The 18,714-nt window shown below is 38.9% G+C and overlaps 1 protein-coding gene across 3 annotated transcripts in view; it reads left to right on the plus strand.

Annotated features, from left to right (window-relative positions):
- The first annotated feature begins 1,006 nt into the window (after positions 1 to 1,006).
- Positions 1,007 to 18,714, plus strand: part of mtmr4 (myotubularin related protein 4) — a 38,904-nt gene continuing 21,196 nt past the window's right edge. Inside the window, exons 1-2 of one of the 3 annotated variants that reach the window (XM_042007945.1) lie at positions 1,007 to 1,075; positions 5,564 to 5,664. In XM_042007945.1, the coding sequence (XP_041863879.1) occupies positions 5,662 to 5,664 (3 nt within the window). In that variant the 5' untranslated portion in view covers positions 1,007 to 1,075; positions 5,564 to 5,661. Of the gene's footprint in view, positions 1,076 to 3,680; positions 3,941 to 5,563; positions 5,665 to 13,140; positions 13,302 to 18,714 lie in introns of those variants that run through there. The other 2 variants (XM_042007946.1, XM_042007944.1) reach the window with 2 other exon arrangements.

Below are 18,714 nucleotides of genomic sequence, written 5' to 3' on the forward strand. Positions count from 1 at the left end.
CTCTTGGTTTTTGTCATTTTATACCACCAGAGGGAGCAACATTACCTGAGATGGCTCATGACTGTTCAAACAGTCTGATCACCAACCAGAGCCAGCAGAACTTTCTGCGTTTGTGATTCGTTATCTTTTATATGCTTCCCTTTAATATGGACTAACACAAGTACTGGCATTTATAAAAAATTAATTAAATAAAATGGTGATCACTTTTGAGGACAAATATTTCAGAATCAGAGTTCCAATCACATTTTACAGTGTAATTTTGCACCATACAACCTTGAAAAATAAGAAAGGAAAGCCTTTAAAATTACAGTATGGTACAAGACAAGCAGCTTTTTGTTCCTTTTGTTTATTTTTATTTTAATTTTTATCTATTTAACATCCTTGGAACAAAAATTGTATGTGTTCACAGCTCTAATACAATAAACAAGTGACAGATATAAAATACTGCTGACACTTCTCGTCGTGATGCTAAGTGGGAAATATTGATCTGATTATTAATTTTAAAAAAGTATATTTGAAAATTAATATGATTCCGGAATTAAGATACTGTGATACCTATATTACATTTTCAATTGCATACAATAGAAATGAAATATATAAGCATTTAAAATGTAATAATATTTTTTAATTGAGGACATGTTCTGTATCTTAATGTAGATTCTTGATCTCCAGCTAAATAGCTGACATTATTCGTTTATTCCAGTAACATGTCACCATAACTATGCATGTCATGAATTCTTTCAATGTTATAATCCAGTTGTACTTTCCCTTCTGAAGATGTGAGTAGCCGCACGTATCGCGCTGTTTGTGTGTGTAGCCAATTTGTGCCGCGCTGTGATTTTCTATTGGTGCTCTTTGGGAGTTTAGTGGTTTATAATTGGCTCTTCTGTGGGTGTGTGCAATTCACTGGCTTGAATGGAGTCGATTCTTATTGGTTGATACAAATACTGCAGCGCCATTGGTTTAGAGCGGTATAATTTATTGTTCACGATTGGTCGGCGTTGTTGTCATCGCACAAGAATGCGGAAGTTGTGTAGTCTACTGAGTCACCGTTGTGTCAGCTGATTCTTTCTGAGTGAGTAACTCGATTTATTTTTTAAAATGAAGTAACTTTAAACGATCTGTTGTTTGTGACACTTTCCTGGGTTGTCAGGCTTGTGTTGTATTTGTGAATTTTGAGTTGGTTTGTCGGTTTATTTGGGCAAATAAGCCAATTTTATCTACTAGCTTCAAATAATGTTGCTATCCGGTAGCTAACGTGCTGCTAGCTTTTGCAAACATTGCACCCTCTTACAGACATACTTTCGGTTTGTCGAGTTGTCACCTTGAAGCACAGTATCAGTCCGCAGTTGAGGCTGGTGTCCACTTTCACTTTCACCATACGTGTCTTTAAACTTTATCCTCCATCACTGTAGTTTTACACCTGTTGTCACGAGGCAAACAACACCTGATAGTCTGGAAATTTCTTAGCTTTTGGCATCTTCTGCCAGAGAAAAGCACCCTGGAATATCCCTCACTGCTGGGAAGTCACGTAGAAAGAGGAACTGGTTTTGGCAAAACAATACATATATATATATATATATATATATATATATATATATATATATATATATATATACATACATATATATAAGTACCATTATTGTCGCTGGTTTGCTGGGACTTTATTCTACTGAATATAGAAATTCAGTTTGCTGTGAACCGACATCATACAGCTAGAGGAACTCTCAGTGCAAGTTAGGTCAGACACTCCTCACAGTTATGTTGATGGTAAAGACCAAAGCAGAAAGATTAATTAATAAGTTAATTTTTCAAATAACGCTTAAAACATAAAAAAGGAACTTGTAAAAGGAAAAGCTTTAACATTTTAAATCTGTAACTTTTTTTTCTTTATTTCTTTTTAATTGATTGATTACTGTTTTGTAATTTCTTATGCATTTGAGTTTGAGGCTGTACTTTGTTAGGGCTGCCTGCAGCAAATGATTTCATTATCACATGAGCTGCATGTTGTTATGCAGTTAAGATTAATGTTGTGTCATGGAAATGCCAGTTAAAATTTCCTAAGGCCTTAAGTAAATTGTTTTGCTTAGGTTGTTTAACTTAACAGGTTATCCAAGTTCCAATTAGATTTGATTTTCTTTCATTTTTGCAACGTACGAGTTGAATTTGAGGAGACGTCCTATATTTGGACTGCTTTTGCCCATGTTGCTGTTTAGTAAATTGATGTTGATTTGATATTTATTGGATGGAAATCTACTTACACTTGATACCAAATTCATGTGCACTTGATGCCACTTTAGCTATAAATATAAATCTTTAATTCTTTTTGAATGCATGCATCTGAAATGAACTTGTTTATCAAATATTAATAATTTGGGACCAACTTAAATCTGACTGTCATGCCAAACTTGGTAACCAAAGCTAGCTTTTAAAAAGGGTGCTCATATCAGTAATTGTTTTAGATTTTATTCATACACCAGCCACTTTTAGCTTTTTTTGCATAGCTCTTAAATAGCCTGGGATATAGCCACCTTATTAAATTAAAAGTAATGCTTCTTTCTGCACCTTTTCAGCCATAGTGTTAAACTGTTTCTTGTGCAGTAAAGCTTTTCAGTTCTAAATAAGTTGAGTCACTATAAATATTACATAATACAAACGGCTGCTTTCACAGTATTGCTTATTTTCCCAAGAATTTCTTTGTATAGCTTATTTTCTCAACAATTTCTTCTAAGTTCCGTTAGATGGGAATGGAAGATGTCACGTCAGGCATGTGATCATTGTTTTGTGTCACTTTTTTTTTTCTTTTTTTTTTTTGTTTCTAGATTAAAATCTCCCTAAGACTTACAGCTAGCAGAGAGATTGCACTGAGGCTGTGGTACTGTATGTGTCTGTTATGTTTTGCAAAAAGAACTGTCCTTGGTATCGGCTCTGGGCATTGCTAAGATTTCATATTTTTGGTACTCATAAGAAGTGGGTGCAAGGAAGGATTGCTGAATTATACCGTTAACAGTCAAGTGCTGTCTTGTGACGGTTACTCCCCAAACTGTATACCGGTCTTCACAGTGATCACAAAAACAGCTGTGCTACAAAATTAGAAGCTTCCTGCCCCAGTAGCTGCTAAACCTTTCCATATTTATTTTTTGACTACACGAATGACAGTAACATGCACTAATAGATTCAATGCAAAGCCTTGATATGCCTTTTATTCTTACTTCTGTTTCCAGAGCCAAGAAATTTCTTGTACAAGTGTAACCGCTTGTGCCTGACAACAAGCTCTGATTAACTTGCTGAATTCGACCTCACCTGCTCCAAACTATAAAGTAACTAGCCGGTTAAAGTCTAGCTAAAGATTTAGATGGTTTTTTTTTAGATGCTAAATCTAAGCTGAAATTAATATTAAACTGAAGTAAAGTACACAGATAATTGTTGGTTGTTTGCTATCACATCTTATAGAGGTTTAGGGTCTTTGAACTTTTCTTGAATTACTTACTTTTTAGCTCACTTTTTTGTGCAGCTAAATCAGATGCATGTTTTTCTTGATCACTTGGTGGTTCATATTGCTTTGAGTGTAATGGCGTATGTATTTGAATGCAATTAAAACTTGTTTGATTTCTGCATTCATGACTGGAACCGAAAGTCATATGTAAAAAAAAAAAAAAAAAAGCCATGAGTGTGCTGTGGGTGGCTGAATTGCTAAGAGTACATGCCCTGTAGTGTTGTTTCGTTCACTTTGAGAAGTGAGGCAGAGTGGGAGGGAGAAAAGAGTAAGCAACAGCTACAGAGTGCAAGAGGGAGGGAGGTATGTCATACACTGGACTACAACCAGTATGCGTTTGGGAGGCAGACACTACCGCGACTTTGCAAAGCACTGAGCTGTAGTTCATCCTTAAAAAGTTTGGCAGAAGTTTCAAGAAAAGGTTTGACTCAGCTGTTTGTGCAGGTAAGCAAAGTTTACTACGAAAATGCCATGTTGTTATTTGAGAACAGTTTTTTTTTTTCTTGTTTTTTGGAGCAGTGTGCAAAAGGGGGTGTGTCTGGAGAGAAAAAAAACTAAGTGTAGGGAAGTGAGAAGACAGCTTTGCAGTTTTTAACTTGTGTCCTTGCAATCAGTTTATTATTAAGTTGGTTCTAAATACAATAAAATGAACACTGTGGCCATGTTTTGTCTGACTGGCAGTGAATGTTGTCCTTTTTTCTTTAAACTTCCTCCTGAATGCAGTATCAGTGTCATTCAGTGAATAAAGGGTTTTGTCTTAAGCTGGTTTCTGATGTGTTCAGCCACTGTACTAGTGCCGTTTTTATAATGTACCTATACAAGAGATGCACAGTAAAGCGTAGTATTAAGCTTTAGGTCTCCTTAGTTTCTTCAAGATCTGGAGCCCAATATAAGATCACTGTTGATATTGTCACTATAGAAGAAAATTCACAGCCTCACAGGCATGCTTTTATATTAAGATATTTACCTCAGCTCATTCTGTTCATTTGGGTGTGGAAGAAATGTTTGGAGTTTGTCCACATTTGCTGTCTCCTCCTCCTGCAGTTATCAGTTTGAATGCTGATAATCTGACAGGGAATGTTGCGTTTGCATTTCCTGTAAACCAGTGTGTCTTCAGTAAGCTCTAGGGCTGGGCGGATCGATCCAAATATCGATAGTATCGATACCAAGGCTAATATCGGTATCGTTGGATACCAGCATGATTTGATCGATATTTTTTCTTGCAGCGAGCTTTGGGGGCAAAAAGCCAAATAATAGTAGGTTAATAGTAGGTTAATTGTAAGTGTAATAGTAGGTTTATCTTTTGTGTAGCTTATTTGCAGTGTTGACTTTATTTCTCTCAAACAATTGTGTGTGATTATTTAAATGAGTTATTTTATTATTTTCTGACATTGTTGATTTTTTGATTGTTTACAGAAAAAAGCTTAAATTTCTGTTCTTCCATTTACTTTAATGAAAATGTTTTATTTGACAAAAATATTTGTACTGTGTTTTATTATGATCATAATCTTGATCAATAATTAAAGACAAAATAATTAAGTGATTGAAAAATTTCATGCAAAAGGATACAAATCAGTATCTGTGATACTTTTCCTGGATTTACTTGCTATTTGATCGATATCCAGATTTGCAGTATCGCCCAGCCCTAGTCAGCTCAGCTGATCTGTTCCAGCCTTTCTATAGTGGTGTCAGACTACACGTCTTACATGTTCCCGCATGTCTGGCTGCAGCACTGCATGTGTACTTTTTTTTTTTTTTTTAAACACTGACTTGACCTCATATAGCATGTAGAGCATGTCTGCTCCCAGGCAGCCTTTTACCTCTGATACTACTGGGAGAAGTGTTGGGTTGTAGATATTTAATGTTGTGGTTAGTCACTTTTTAAATAAATTACTTCTGTATGCAACAGTTTTATGTTTTTAGTGTCGCCATTTATCCTGCATGCTGTACTTTGAACCACAAAGTTTTCAAATTCAGCCCTTTAAAATAGGTAATAAGCTTTACAGCCACCCACACAAACAAGGCTGAAGGTAGTGTGTTTTTTCTTTTTTTATTTTATCTTGGCAGGATCTTTTGCTGGCACGGCAGAGCCCTGTAGACGGGAGGAGAGGGAGGGACCTGAAGAGGAGTGCCCGGTATTACTGCCCACCACACTGGCTGGCAGCATGGTGAGCCAATCGCACTGCTGTGGAGGGAGATTGTATATGTTAATATGAGCTCTCTTGCAGATTCCTGACTGCTTTTAAAGCAGATGCTGCTCCGAACAGCCCACATGATTTTCTACATAGTGAAGCTGCAAGTTAGGGCTTCACTCTTTCACAGGAAATGGCAAAGTGTAGCTGCAAGTCTTAACAAGGCACCGAGCGTTGCACACAAGTTTAAGAAAATGTGCTTCTCAACCTATGATTCTTGTTTGAATAGTCACTTTTTCAGACTTCTTATCAATTTGCTTGCTTTTGCAGCAGTTACCACATGTGATATTTAGTTCAGTTACTGCACATTTAAATTTTATGCACAATTTCAAATTAATGAATGATACAATTTTTAAAACATTAATGGTTTTTGTTAGATCATACAAGTAACACAGTATCTCCTACTTGATTCTGATTACCATGTTTTTTGTTGGAAGCCAGTTAGGGCTCCAGTAATTGTTGCAGCATTAGTGACTCCTGCTGCGTCCTCAAGTCGGTCATGCAGACAGAGGGTGTCTAATCCCTCCCTAGCCTCAAGCAAGATCTTGTGGAAAGGGGATGAAAATAACTTCCTCAGCAGCAGCAGCAATACTCTTCGGCTCAGTTGTAGTTTTCTCAGCAGGGCTGCATCTATGTTGCACTGTGACTGAGATTCCCACATGATTCTGCAGCGATGAAAGTGCTGAGTTGTAGGTAACAGATGTTTCATTTTTGATGTGGCTCCCGTCCACGTGCCATGCCTCTTATATAGCTTTGTTTCTGTGTATGCCTTAACCCTGATGACCTCTTATTTGCACGAAAAAAGTTTTTTTTTTTATGACATATTTTAGCATACCAAGCATTAGTCTTAAATAGTATGTTATGTGTTCAGTGATATTGGAAAAGAAAAGACTGGCAGATGTCAGTTGATGGGAATCAGTGAGTCAGTCTGCTTCACAGAACAGGGATTTGTCCAAGATGCACTACTTTTCCTCCCAGTTGGTGCCACTCGTTAATATAGACTAATTATATTTTTGTGTTGGTAAATAATGCAAATAGCTTCAACAAATTTACTTGTATTTCAGTTTGGCCATACAAGCTGTTAATTTTCATGAACAGTTAAATGGAAAAGTTAACCTGATATGAACTTCTGATATACTCAATTTTTCAGAGCCTAAGATGTGTTGGCAAACGGGGCTTTAGATTAGCTTAGAATATACAAAATGAGTTTATAATAGGTTAATGTTGCTGTCATGCTGTCAGTTGTTTTGGGAAAAGCTTGAAGACCTGAATGCATGTGTAGTTAACCTACGCCATCAGCTGGCATAAATGGTGCTTTAAAGGTGAATTTTGTGACTCTTGTGCTTGTGAAAGGAGCAGTGTTGTCAGACACAGAGGTAAGTTTCTTCTCCTGTTTTTACAATGAATTTTTTTCTTAGTATTCTTTTTTTTTTTCAGCCTACCGGGTGGCAACATGAAGGGGAAAAACTGCTGCTTAAACAGTTCTGTTGCTTTTTAATTCATGACTTGTTTTATTGGAATCAAAATATCGTGAACAAAGACGAGAAAATAGCTCACAACGTACGGTGTGACTAGCGTACCCTCATTTTTATCTTACTACTTATACCATGAAAGCCAATCCTTGCACAGTTTAGTTGATATAATTAGTTCAGTTTTTAGCACAAATATGTTAATTCTAGCTCTGTTTATATTTGAGTTTCCCTTTACTGCTGCACAAGATTGATCCACCACAGATTTGTCTCCATGTTATCGGCTGAGAAAAATTCCAGCTACAACATAAGCTACATCCACAGCATATCTTTGGTGTTCAGTGTTGTTGGAGCTTCTGCCGTTAATGTTGTGTTTTTCAGTAACTTTAACTGGTCTCTATTCTTTTCTTGCTGCTAGCTTGGCGCTGCTGCCAGTGCTGGATACTGCTTCCTCTTCCTCTGTTGAGTCTAGAGCAGACCAGATGTGGACTTTTGTCCAATCTTGTGGTATGTGGTATTGTTTGCATATTATAGGTGATGCTTTTCTATTTCTATAACTATCTGTAGTTGAATTTTAGATGTTTTAAAATGCCTTTTTAGAAAAAGAGGAAGCAGTGATCACATGAGTGTCAAATTCCCCTTAAAGGCTAATGGGCACAGATTGAATGGAGCAGAAATAGGAAGTGTGTCCCAAAGTTCTGGTCACTGGATCCACAGAATGCCACCATGGCAGAGTGCCCAGCTCTCGGCCTTTTTATGGGAGCTCTTGGCTTAATTGATAGCAAGGCTGATTAACAAATAATGTGCCCACCAAAGCAAGTAAAAGGAGAATCCAGACCTCATTGTCCCATCCCTTTCCTGTGCTTTATATCATGCGATTCCTTTCACTGGTCTCCCCTCGATTAGTTTGTTGTACATTGGTATGGTTGGGTGTGGTCTGAGGTATGTTCTGAATGTATAAACAAAATCAAACGGCGGTGTTAGGCGGTGGTGCCGAACACTCCCTAGAGTATTTCAGTTCTACAGATTAGCCAAAGCCATATTTCAGCTTAAGTTATGATTTACAGATGAAAATACATTTGTAATATTTGTGCTAAAGTCTAAAGTTGTAAGTTGCTTGACATGTACGGAATAAACTTACATTAGTGAGTCCTTTTTAGAAGCTGCCTAATGGCCGTAGTTAATGGTGTTTCTGTCGGTCTGCAGTCGTTGATCTAAGGTTTGCATTCTCAGGTGGGAGTTTGTACTACAATTTGTACGACAGGTAATGTGATCCTTTTAATCCCGTCTTGTGAAGCAGCTTTTAATTGCTTCCCAGCCTCAAGGTTTTTTTTTCCTTTCCCAATTGAAAAAAGACAGTATTGAGTTCATACTGATGTCACACATGTTGTTAGCAGGATAATGAGAGCATGGAAAATAGGACAGTGGGGTGGTTTTTACACTGTCCTCGGTACCCGCTGTGCCTTGTAATGATACCTTGTAGGAGTATTTGGAGTAGGGCCAGTATACCACACTGTACAAAATTGGTATTTTTTGTGCTTCTCTTTCATATAATGTCACTTTGTACCAGAAAGACTAATTCACTTGGATTTGTTTTGTTTTCTGCACTTTGCAGCTACCAGTAGCTCTCAGTAGTGTTTTAGTTGAAGGTTCATTTAAGGTCGCTGTTAATGATTTGACTGCAACTCTGCTCAGAGAGACCTTTGATTCACTGATTGACCTGAAGTCCAGCTGTTGGTGTGGTTCAGTACTCTTTCCTTTTGACTCTGTGGAAAGATTTAAATGCAAAGTCATCACAGTGTCATCCTAGTTTGTTTTCTAAACACAAATGACAAGACAGTTAACTGAACAAACGAATATGAGGGGGTGACATCGCTTTGTAAAGAGCAACAACTTTGTGTGTGTGTGTGAGAGAGAGAAGGGGGGGAGACCAGTAAAAGGACTTAGTGAGTCTCATAAGTCTCAAAGGTATTGACGTCTCTGCATTGTCTGCTTTGTGTCTTATACAACTTTAGCTTTTCTAACTACACAGATAACATGATTAAATGCATCTAATGATATGTATGAATACTGTTTTTATTATTTCTATTAGAAAAAGTTTTCCTGAACCCACATTGCCAATGAACTGGACAGGCTACTTATTAAAGCTAATAAATGTTTCTCAGCATTCACTTTGGCTGCAGGATTAAAGGTCACTGGTGTAACAAAACACACTTCATGTAATGTTGCATGTATTTAGCCGATTTATTACATTCAAAATTATTGTAGTTAATTATAAAAACAAATGTGAATGGTTGGATATTGTGACTTGTTATACCCTTAAGTTTACAGAACAGTTTTAACTCCAGCTTCTATCAGCTAGTTTTATGAAAGGTGAGTGAACACAGAAATGTTAACTGTTTTCTGATGTCTTAGCTTTGCATAAGGAAAAGGCCTTAATGCCTCATGCCATATTCATGTCTGTCTTCCATATCTGTGTGTCAACATGTAGGCTGACACCCTGCATTGGTGACTTGCTGCCCTATTTTCCTAAAATAAAACCGGAGACACAGGAGGCCTAATCTGATGCTCACTTCTGTGGCTGGTTCAGGAGTGGCTGGCCAGGCAGAGATAGTAATTTTTAAATGGACTGTGGATAAACTCAAATTAATCTGTAATGTTCTTCACTTATTACACCATCCAACTAGCTTTACATGTCATTTATTTAAAACTGGGTGGCCATTCATAAGCTAGGAAGTTATTTGAAAGCAAGATCAGGACATTCAATTTAAAGTTTGTTTTTAATCATAACAACTCTTAAATTGCAAATGGATGTTTTTCTTGAGATGAAAATTTAAGAACTGCTATGATTTAATTTATTTTTTTTCAAGGCAGACTGATAGATGGACAGCCCTCCAGAAATCTCACGACGACACAATGTCCAAGAAGAATCTCTCCCAAGGGAGACAAAGGGAACGTTGACATTTGACACGCAGCCATTTGGAGCTGACTTTGTCATAGTTGGTGATTTGCTTAAGGTTAGGTCGAACCGGGTGAGGCCAACTCTGGCCAACAACCAACTTCATAACCAATAATAAAGCACTCAAAGAATAAATAGCAGGGAAACAAAGGTGGAACAGTTGCACTGATCAGCCTTTATTATAGAACATTTGAACTCCAACACAAAACAGATCTTTATGCTAAGTTTTTCAGCAAAGCTAAAGCACTAACATCAGCACCAAGAGAGCTAGGAGCAGCTCACACCTCAGCCTGTTCCACATATTTCTGATATTTCTGCCACTAAGTGGCAGCAAAACGCTGAAACGTTGGGATGTGCATGTGTGGGAGCTGAGGGAAAATAATGGAAAGGTATGCCCTCAGAGGGAATTTTGACATGTTTACTCACTGGTTATGTTCACCGTGGTTGTTGGATGAGTTATCTGCTGTTTAAAGCATGTGTGAGGTGACACTTGTCTGACATGGAAGTAATATCAAGCCTTTTACATTTTGAATAGATTCTGACTTTGAATCTGTGTTTGGGCTTAGCTGCAACCCTATTAACCTCTGCGGAAATAAATTTGCACATAAACGTGGTTTTTTCTCTTTATAATATTTAGGCGGCTCTATTTAAGGAGATGTTAACATTTTGTTACTCTATAGACTTCTGAAATGTGACAAACTTGTAGATCAAAAAACATTTTAAGTAGGTTGAATTGCAAAGAATAACAAAGAAAATAATCAAATATATTGATAAATACTCTAAAAACAAAGCTATCATTCTAGATAGATCTACATGTTCTCTGTATCATGAAAGATGAAATATGGAACTCATTTGTTCTTCAGTCCTCTGTAGATATAAAACAACCCGACTCCAACTCAGTCTAACGTAAACATAAAAAAGGTCACTATTAAGATCTGTTATGCAAACAAAAAAAAAGCTTAAATAATTTGTGTGGATGTGCAGTTTATTGCTTGATATCAGAACAAAATGCAAAAAGTATCCACCAGGAGCAGAAGACAAGTATCAAATTGTATTCAACAGGGTTTTGAGCAAAGTTTTTACCATTAGGTGATGAAAAAGGTCTCAAACTGTATGTAATATGAAACATTTGGCATTAAGTGGTTCATTTCAGATTTATTTGGATGGACATGTTGCAGAAAATATAGGAAGTTTTATAAGTTGTATATGACCATAATTTGTATAAGAATGAGATATGTCTTTTAGTATGAATGGCCCTCTGGAGATTAGATTTAGGTGAGTTATTCTTGGGCTGCACGGTGGTGTGGTGGTTAGCTCTGCGGCCTCACAGCAAGAAGGTTGCTGGTTCAAGCCTCAGCTACAGGGAGGTTCAGGCAGTGGCCTTTCTGTGTGGAGTTTGTATGTTTTCTCTGTGTATGCGTGGGTTCTTACCGGATACTCTGGCTTCCCCTCACCATCCAAAGGTTAGATTAATTGGTCATTGAAGTGTAAGCGTGAGGGGTTGTTTGTCTCTCTGACCTTTTGATGGACTGGCGACCTGTTCAGGGTGTACCCCGCTTCTCACCTGCTAATTACTGGTACGGGCCCCAGCTTCCTCGCAACCCTGAATTGGACTAAGTGGTGTAGAAAATGGCTAGATGAGTGACAATTGCCTGTGCACACTTTGTAAATGTTGTACACTTTGTAAACATGCAATTATAACTAATAGCACATTGCATATGAAAATATTGATTATGGTTTGAGAGCCTTATCTAAGCTGTTGTAATTAAATGTGCCTTAGGCTTTCCAGCTTAAAGCCTTAATTTAACGTGGACATCTTCATCAGCTGCATTTTTTCTACAGAAAGAAGTAACACTTCAGAGCTAACCAGCTGAAACAAATCGCCATGAACATAAATTAAATTGTCCAAGCATCACTAAAAGTCCTACCCCAAATAAATGTAATCACATTTTTGTAGTGCTGCATTTCACGCCAATCCTTTTTGCTCCATGTACTACATTGTACATGTTACATAATATGGGGTCATGCAGCTGTAGGTGAGTGGTTGTCACGACTAGTAGTAGGTTGGGGTAGCAGGGGAGGGGCTGCGTCCCCTTATTTACATACAGAACACCATATACGCCACATAAATTCAGTGATATTCTCTGATTTAAAGCATTGATGCAGTTCAGAATGGGATAGACCCTAGAAGAAGTGCAGAGATGAAGAGGGAAAGAATTTGCCTGTAAAATGCTGTGTCACCAGAAATCTGCACTCGCTCTCCTAAACACCCTCTCATCTGTCCTCTACCAAGTATTTACCTTCTGCACCGGATCCCATGCGGTGTTTTTTTTGATGATGGGATAGCTTTCATCAGCTACATGAGGGGTCTCTGAGCTCGCCGTGTTGGGTTCAGGTTGTGTTTTTGTGTTCAGTACATTCAGCGGACAGTGTGTGTGTATTTGTGTGTGCGCACGCGTGAGTGATGGCCGCAGTGTACTGCAGCTTATGTCAGACGGCACGTGTGGAGCTTGACTGTTTCGAGGGAGAAGCGTATTTATATGAGGAGCTATCAGCGAAGGGTGAACAAGGAGGGGTGGGGGGAGGAGAAGGAGATGTGAGAGAGGGAGATGGAGATGGATGCGCATGCAGAGGGTGGAGCTTAGCATCAGGCAGTTCCCTCTGTCTTTTCTCTCTTGCTTTCTCTTCTAGAAGCACCCTCTCATCCACTCACTACATCTGAGAGGAAACATCTGCAGTTGTTTCAGCTTCCAGCTCAGCTGACTGGGTGGAGCGCTGCTTTGTTTCTGCCTTTTTATGGACTATCTTCCTCTTCCTCAGCTCTGCAACAGGAACTGTCTTCAGACACCAGTGTGCTTCCTCTTCTTTCTCAGGAGCATTGGGTGGACCGGGGGGAGGGGGGTTGGGATTGGGATCCTGAATGAGACTGACATATTGTCCCACTGCACCTCTTGAGAAGAGGAACTGTTCAAAAGGTGGCGGGGGGGTGGCGGAGCGGGGTTTGGTAGGGAGAAGGGTTTGGAACAGATGCGGGCTGGAGGGGCTGGGAGAAGAATGGTTATGCCGGCTCCTCGTGCTCTGGTCGTGCTGCTGCTCTGTAGGCTGCGTGTCATTCAGGCACAGTGCTGCTTTTCCTCGACATGAGCCTCGCAGGAAGGGTGTCCTGCTCCATGCTCAACTGCTTTGTAAGTCCTCCATCTGTTTTGGTGTGCATTAAATGTTTTTATTGTGTCTGGTTTGTGATGGGTGTGTTTTTGAGCCCTCCTCTCCCTTCCTCGCCTGCTTGTAAGTGCCTGCTTTCCAATCAGAGGTGGAGGGGGTGGGATGTCGTTTGACATATGTGAGGACTGCAGCCACTGAGTACAACTCTGACTTCAGTAGAATAAAGGAGTTACCTCAGCACCATTTGAGAGTGAGATGATTTAAAAAAAAAAGCCACATAATGATGCTCTCACTTATGTTGTTTGGAAGACATTGAGTTGCAGGTGTGTTTGACTGGCAGGGAGGAGAGAAGGACTTCTGATGGAGTAGGTCGGGTACAATTTTTGAGCTGCTGAAAGTACACTGTGTGCCACGGCTGCAGTCTAAGTGGTAAATGGTTTCAGCTGCAGTGAAAGATCACGATATTTTAAAAGTGTTACTGGGTTGTTTAATAGGATATAAGGAAGGTGGATGCAGAAAAGGTATTTTTTCTTGGCTCGAGTCCTGTCTTGGAACAGTGAATGGATGATTCCATGTGTATAGTTTACTGTCTCAATCACATGCTCCTCAATCTTAACTCACAATGTTGACTTCTGACTTCAGTGATGTTCAGTTCACTGCATCTCGCCACAAAATCTTTACTTTCACCAAGTCTTCATTTCAATTAAACATTGAATTCTTGTGTTAACCTGCCATCTGCCCTTTATTGGCCTTCCACATATAGGAATTAAAAATATAGTTGAAAGGTCACAACCAGGTAGTCATCATATTAGTTAACAGGAGATTACATACTTACACATGTCCAGCACCTTCTAGGTATTGAAATATAATTGGTGATAGTTCAGGCATTCTGCCCTCAGACTTGGTTGCTGTATTTTCATTTAAATTGATAGCAAACTAACATTTGCTGTTTGGCACTAGACACAAAGTGGAGTTGAGGCTGATACAGTTTTGGTTTTGCTGCCATATAGCAGATAACACAATCTAATTTCATGGCAAGAAGTTGTTAAAACAGTTTTGGTGATAATCTGCTCCTCATGGGGAGGGGCTAGAGGAGGATTTCTTTAACTGGAAACTATGAATATTTCCTGAACTTCTGTAACTTTTAACTTGGTCCTGTGGACTGATCGAGTTAAAAGTTAAACTTTTCACAAAAATAACTCCTTGCTAGTTCTTAAGCACTGGGTTGGATTAATTGTGGTGGGCTTGTTTTTGCTTGGTTTACTCTGCTAGAGAGGGTGGTAAAGTCAATGGAATACCAACACATTCTGGGAAAAAAAATCGCATTACTAAAGATACTGCAAATGAAAAATGGATGGTACTAAAGGCCACTTTGAAACAAAAACTTGAACCCCCATCATATATCGAGGTGTCCTTGGGCAGCACACTGAACCTCACGTTGCCTCCCGATGTGTCTGTCAGGGCATGAAGTGTGCGATAGGAAAAAAGCACTTAGTATATAACAATAGAAGTGCTCTGTGTGTGTGTGTGTGTGGTGAATGTGACATGTAGTGTAAAAGCGCTTTGAGTGGTCAACACATGACTAGAAAAGCTGTATAAGTACAGTCCATTTACCAACAAAAACGAGAAGAAAAACAAATTGGGTTCTCAGACTCTTACTGTAAAACAAATGAAAAAATATAATCTTGTTTAAAAATATGAAAAGAAATTAAAGGCTAAATAAGTAACATTTTCCTGTAAAAACAATTTAAAATGTTCATTTGTTGCAAGAGATAAAAAACAGCTTCCCTATAAACAATCTGTCTCTCTACATTAACAATGTATGTCAAGTTTTTCTCCTTTCAAAATAAAAGCTACATGATGGAATAACTTCAGGGCATGTGTAGCTCTTTACTACTTTCTGGTTCCTTAACCAATCATATGCGACTCCCTAAGGTTGCCAAACAACGGCGCAGCGTTTGGTATTTTATGTCAGCAAAAGAGCAGCTGCCTGCAGGTATGGAAGCTAGTAAAAGAAGCAAACCAGAAATAGTTTCAGGAAAACCTAAAAAGCCTCGGCATCCTGCTAAAAAAATCATGTTTGCTGGTACTATGTACTCCGTCCTCCATAGACTGTATATGTAAGAGATAATGCCCAACTAGGTGTCCATTATCATAAATTAATGGACGACGCGGAGGCGTGAACTGTCCGATGCAAAGCCAAGGACACGAAGTCTATTAATTTATGATAATGGATACCTCGGAGGGCACTATCCCGCTTATACCATGGTCACTTATGAAAGAAATAAATATTAAATCCAATTATTAATACGTTAATGTTGTTTTTCACCATTAGAATCCTAAGTTATTCACAAAAGGCGGCTGAGTGGACTATTTTGTTGTGACACGTTGCCAAGGTAACCGGTTCTGACACAGAAACCTGCAGCTCAGTCGGCAGCAGCTGTTGTATTAGATCTGATCAGTGGAGGGAAGGAAGATTATTTCCTAACTTTATGTTACATGACACAGCGTATCATTTCAGAGGGCGGGTGCAGCTCTTACAGCTTGTGTGTGTCCAGAGTATGATGCCACCTTTTGTCCACAGATTGTTTCCAGAATCGTTTTTATTGCAAGAAATATTATCCACCATTGACTCTGATCATTAAATGTGTATCAAGCAAGTCTATCCTATATTGTTTTAATAATGTTATCCACCATTCACTCTGTATTAAGTATGTAAGTAAGGTAATCAAGACAGAAAGACAGGCCTGTTTAAAATTAAATGCACCATTGCTGTTGATCGTGACATTTCATAAAGATATTGGCATGTCCATAGTGGCGTTTGAAGGATGGAGATTTAACGTTTGTGGACCCGGACCACTGCTGGTTGGGACGTTGCGGGATGACAAAATGTTTCTCCATTCTCGTCTCTCCTGGACTGACGGAGCCCAATAAGCCTGCAAGCTGCTTTCACAGCGATGCGCCGTCACAGACTCTGGCGCATCTCCAGCCCAGCGAGTTTCTGTTGCCACGGTTACCGACTAGCGTTTATCACTTTTTAATGGATACCCTACAGCCAATCAGAATTGAGAATTCACCCAGACCATGGTATAAAAAAAAAGTCGTCCTCTCACAAACTGGCAACCTGAGCGAAAATCTCCGAAGGGGAAGGGGGGAGGAACGCTCTCTGTGTTTTTCTCTTTCGACTGGGGTTTTGATTTGAAACACTAGGTGTCATTGTTACTTATTTCGCCTTTAACTTTTTTTTTTTCCAATCTTAATTCATTCTTCAAAATAAGGTCTTTTGCTTTCTGGATAGTTCTCAAGAACAGAAATTATTCCCAGGTTGCACAAATGTCTGCATGGTTGTGATGATCATCATCATCATAACATCAAATTTCAGTAAAAACAGTAATGAATAAAATCAACATACAATAGAAAAGATGCCTCTGTATCATGGGATTTTTTCCTTTTTGATGAAACATATTGTGATCTTAACACCTTATTTGGTGTTAAAGTATAAATTATGGATATATTCTATGAAATCTTTACTTTTTCTTTTTCAGAAAACTTATTTATGAAAAGTAAATTTTGTGAGAAGAGTCGGCCTTCCCTTTCCCTCTCTGACTTTCTCTGTGAACAATTGTGGCCAGGCAATTTATGATCTGTCTTTAGCATGTCTGTGGCGCAGCTGAGTCGGCACTTCTTCTGCGTCAGCGTCTGTATAATTTAGTGCACCGGTCCTCTGTTAAGTGGATCACGGCTCTGTTAGTCTTCTCCAGTAGAGAAGGGGCTGCAGCTTTTTCATCATCGGCATTGTTGTGCTTCAGCAGTGGAAAAAGCGTCTTCTGTTACTGCTGCACAAATCTATGTTTACCTCCCTCTGCATTGTGTTGTCTGCAATAAATGGAAGTATAAGAAGTCTAATTTAATTTTTTTAGATTTTTCCATGACTCATATCATATTATAGCCACTAGGTAAATGAATCATCAGTGTAAGTAAAACCAAAAGCATTTTTAGAGTGTGTGCTTTAGGCTGTACACCTTTCTTGCACCGTGTTGGTACTTGCGATCATTCTGGGACTGGATCTCAACACTTTACCTGACGTCACAAAAACATTTAGCAAAGTCATGACCCTGAGGAAGTCTTCATAGCATCACGATCACAGCATCCTGATGGAGATATAAAAAGCTAAATAAGAAGAGCTTTACTTACATTTAAAGTTTGTCAGTATATTAGATTGATTGATGATAAACATTTCTTTTAAAATAAGTGTACGAGGAACTCTGCTCTTTAAAAGAATACGTTCCTCCTATCCAGTTCTTCTCAGGACTTGGAGTCTAGCCCAGAGACGACACTAAAATGGGATTGATTGTTTAGAACCTGGTGGTCTATGAAATATTAATCTGGTCAGAGAGGGGATAGAAAGAAAAGAGTGCATTTAAAGAGATTCATCATATTTTGGAATCTCTTCTTCCAGATATTTTTTCTGTACTCTTAGGTTACTGTACTCTTTAACTCTTTAGGTTAGATTCTTAGGTTCTCATTGTGGTTTAATAAGGCAGCCATTCATCCACCGTCATCCTTCTCCAAATACCCGTCTTTTATTCAACTCTTCAATGTTTGGGACATTCTGTCTCTTCATCTGCTTCATTTATTGTTTTCAATGCTACATTTCACATAACAGGTGGAAGCAGACATGTAAGCGCTTGTTGCATATATTCAGAAGGCCACCTCTGCATACTGCACCTCTAATCTATACAAGTTAAGGACAAAACCCTAGCCAGGACAAGTAAGTAATCTGGCAAGGACAGTAAATTGTTAGTAAAAGCGAGATGGAAAAGGACTCTGCCTCTAAAAAGTGGTTATTGTAGCCATGGCAACCAGACACTCTTGTATGAGGACTGTGCCAGTTCTTTTTCAATCTCCACTTGTCCTACCTCTCGATTGTCACATGGCCGATCCGGTTTGTATTTCTATTTGCATCCGGGTAAAAGTCTCCAGATCACTAAAATCCTATTTTATTGCAATATAAACGAGCCCTGCACCTGATTCCCTCCACATACACACCGTTAATCTGCCTTGTCATGGCTGTTCTGTCGGCTGCTACAACGGTCGTCATCGTAGCTGATCCTGCTCTGGCGATGCATGTTATCGTGACATTACATGTTCTATCAGCTCTGTCACTTTATATTTGAGTTATGCATGAATTAGCATGTATGGATGCACACATGCTTGTCGGCTTCAGCCTTTTTTTTTTTCTTTTTCATTTGATCGCTGGTTAGGCAAAAAGGTGGGGGAGGGCGGGCTGGCTTTCAGCAGTGACGAAGCAGAAATGTGTCGGCCGCAGGACAAGCTGTGTTCCATCTTTGTGAGTCTGTTGGAAGTGAGAGCATTTGTCTTTTCCCTTTAATCTACTATAAGCTGATTTTCTGCAGAGGGACAGAGGAAAAAAAA

Source organism: Melanotaenia boesemani, chromosome 15 (assembly GCF_017639745.1).
Source record: "Melanotaenia boesemani isolate fMelBoe1 chromosome 15, fMelBoe1.pri, whole genome shotgun sequence".
NCBI classification, from domain to species: Eukaryota; Metazoa; Chordata; class Actinopteri; order Atheriniformes; family Melanotaeniidae; genus Melanotaenia; species Melanotaenia boesemani.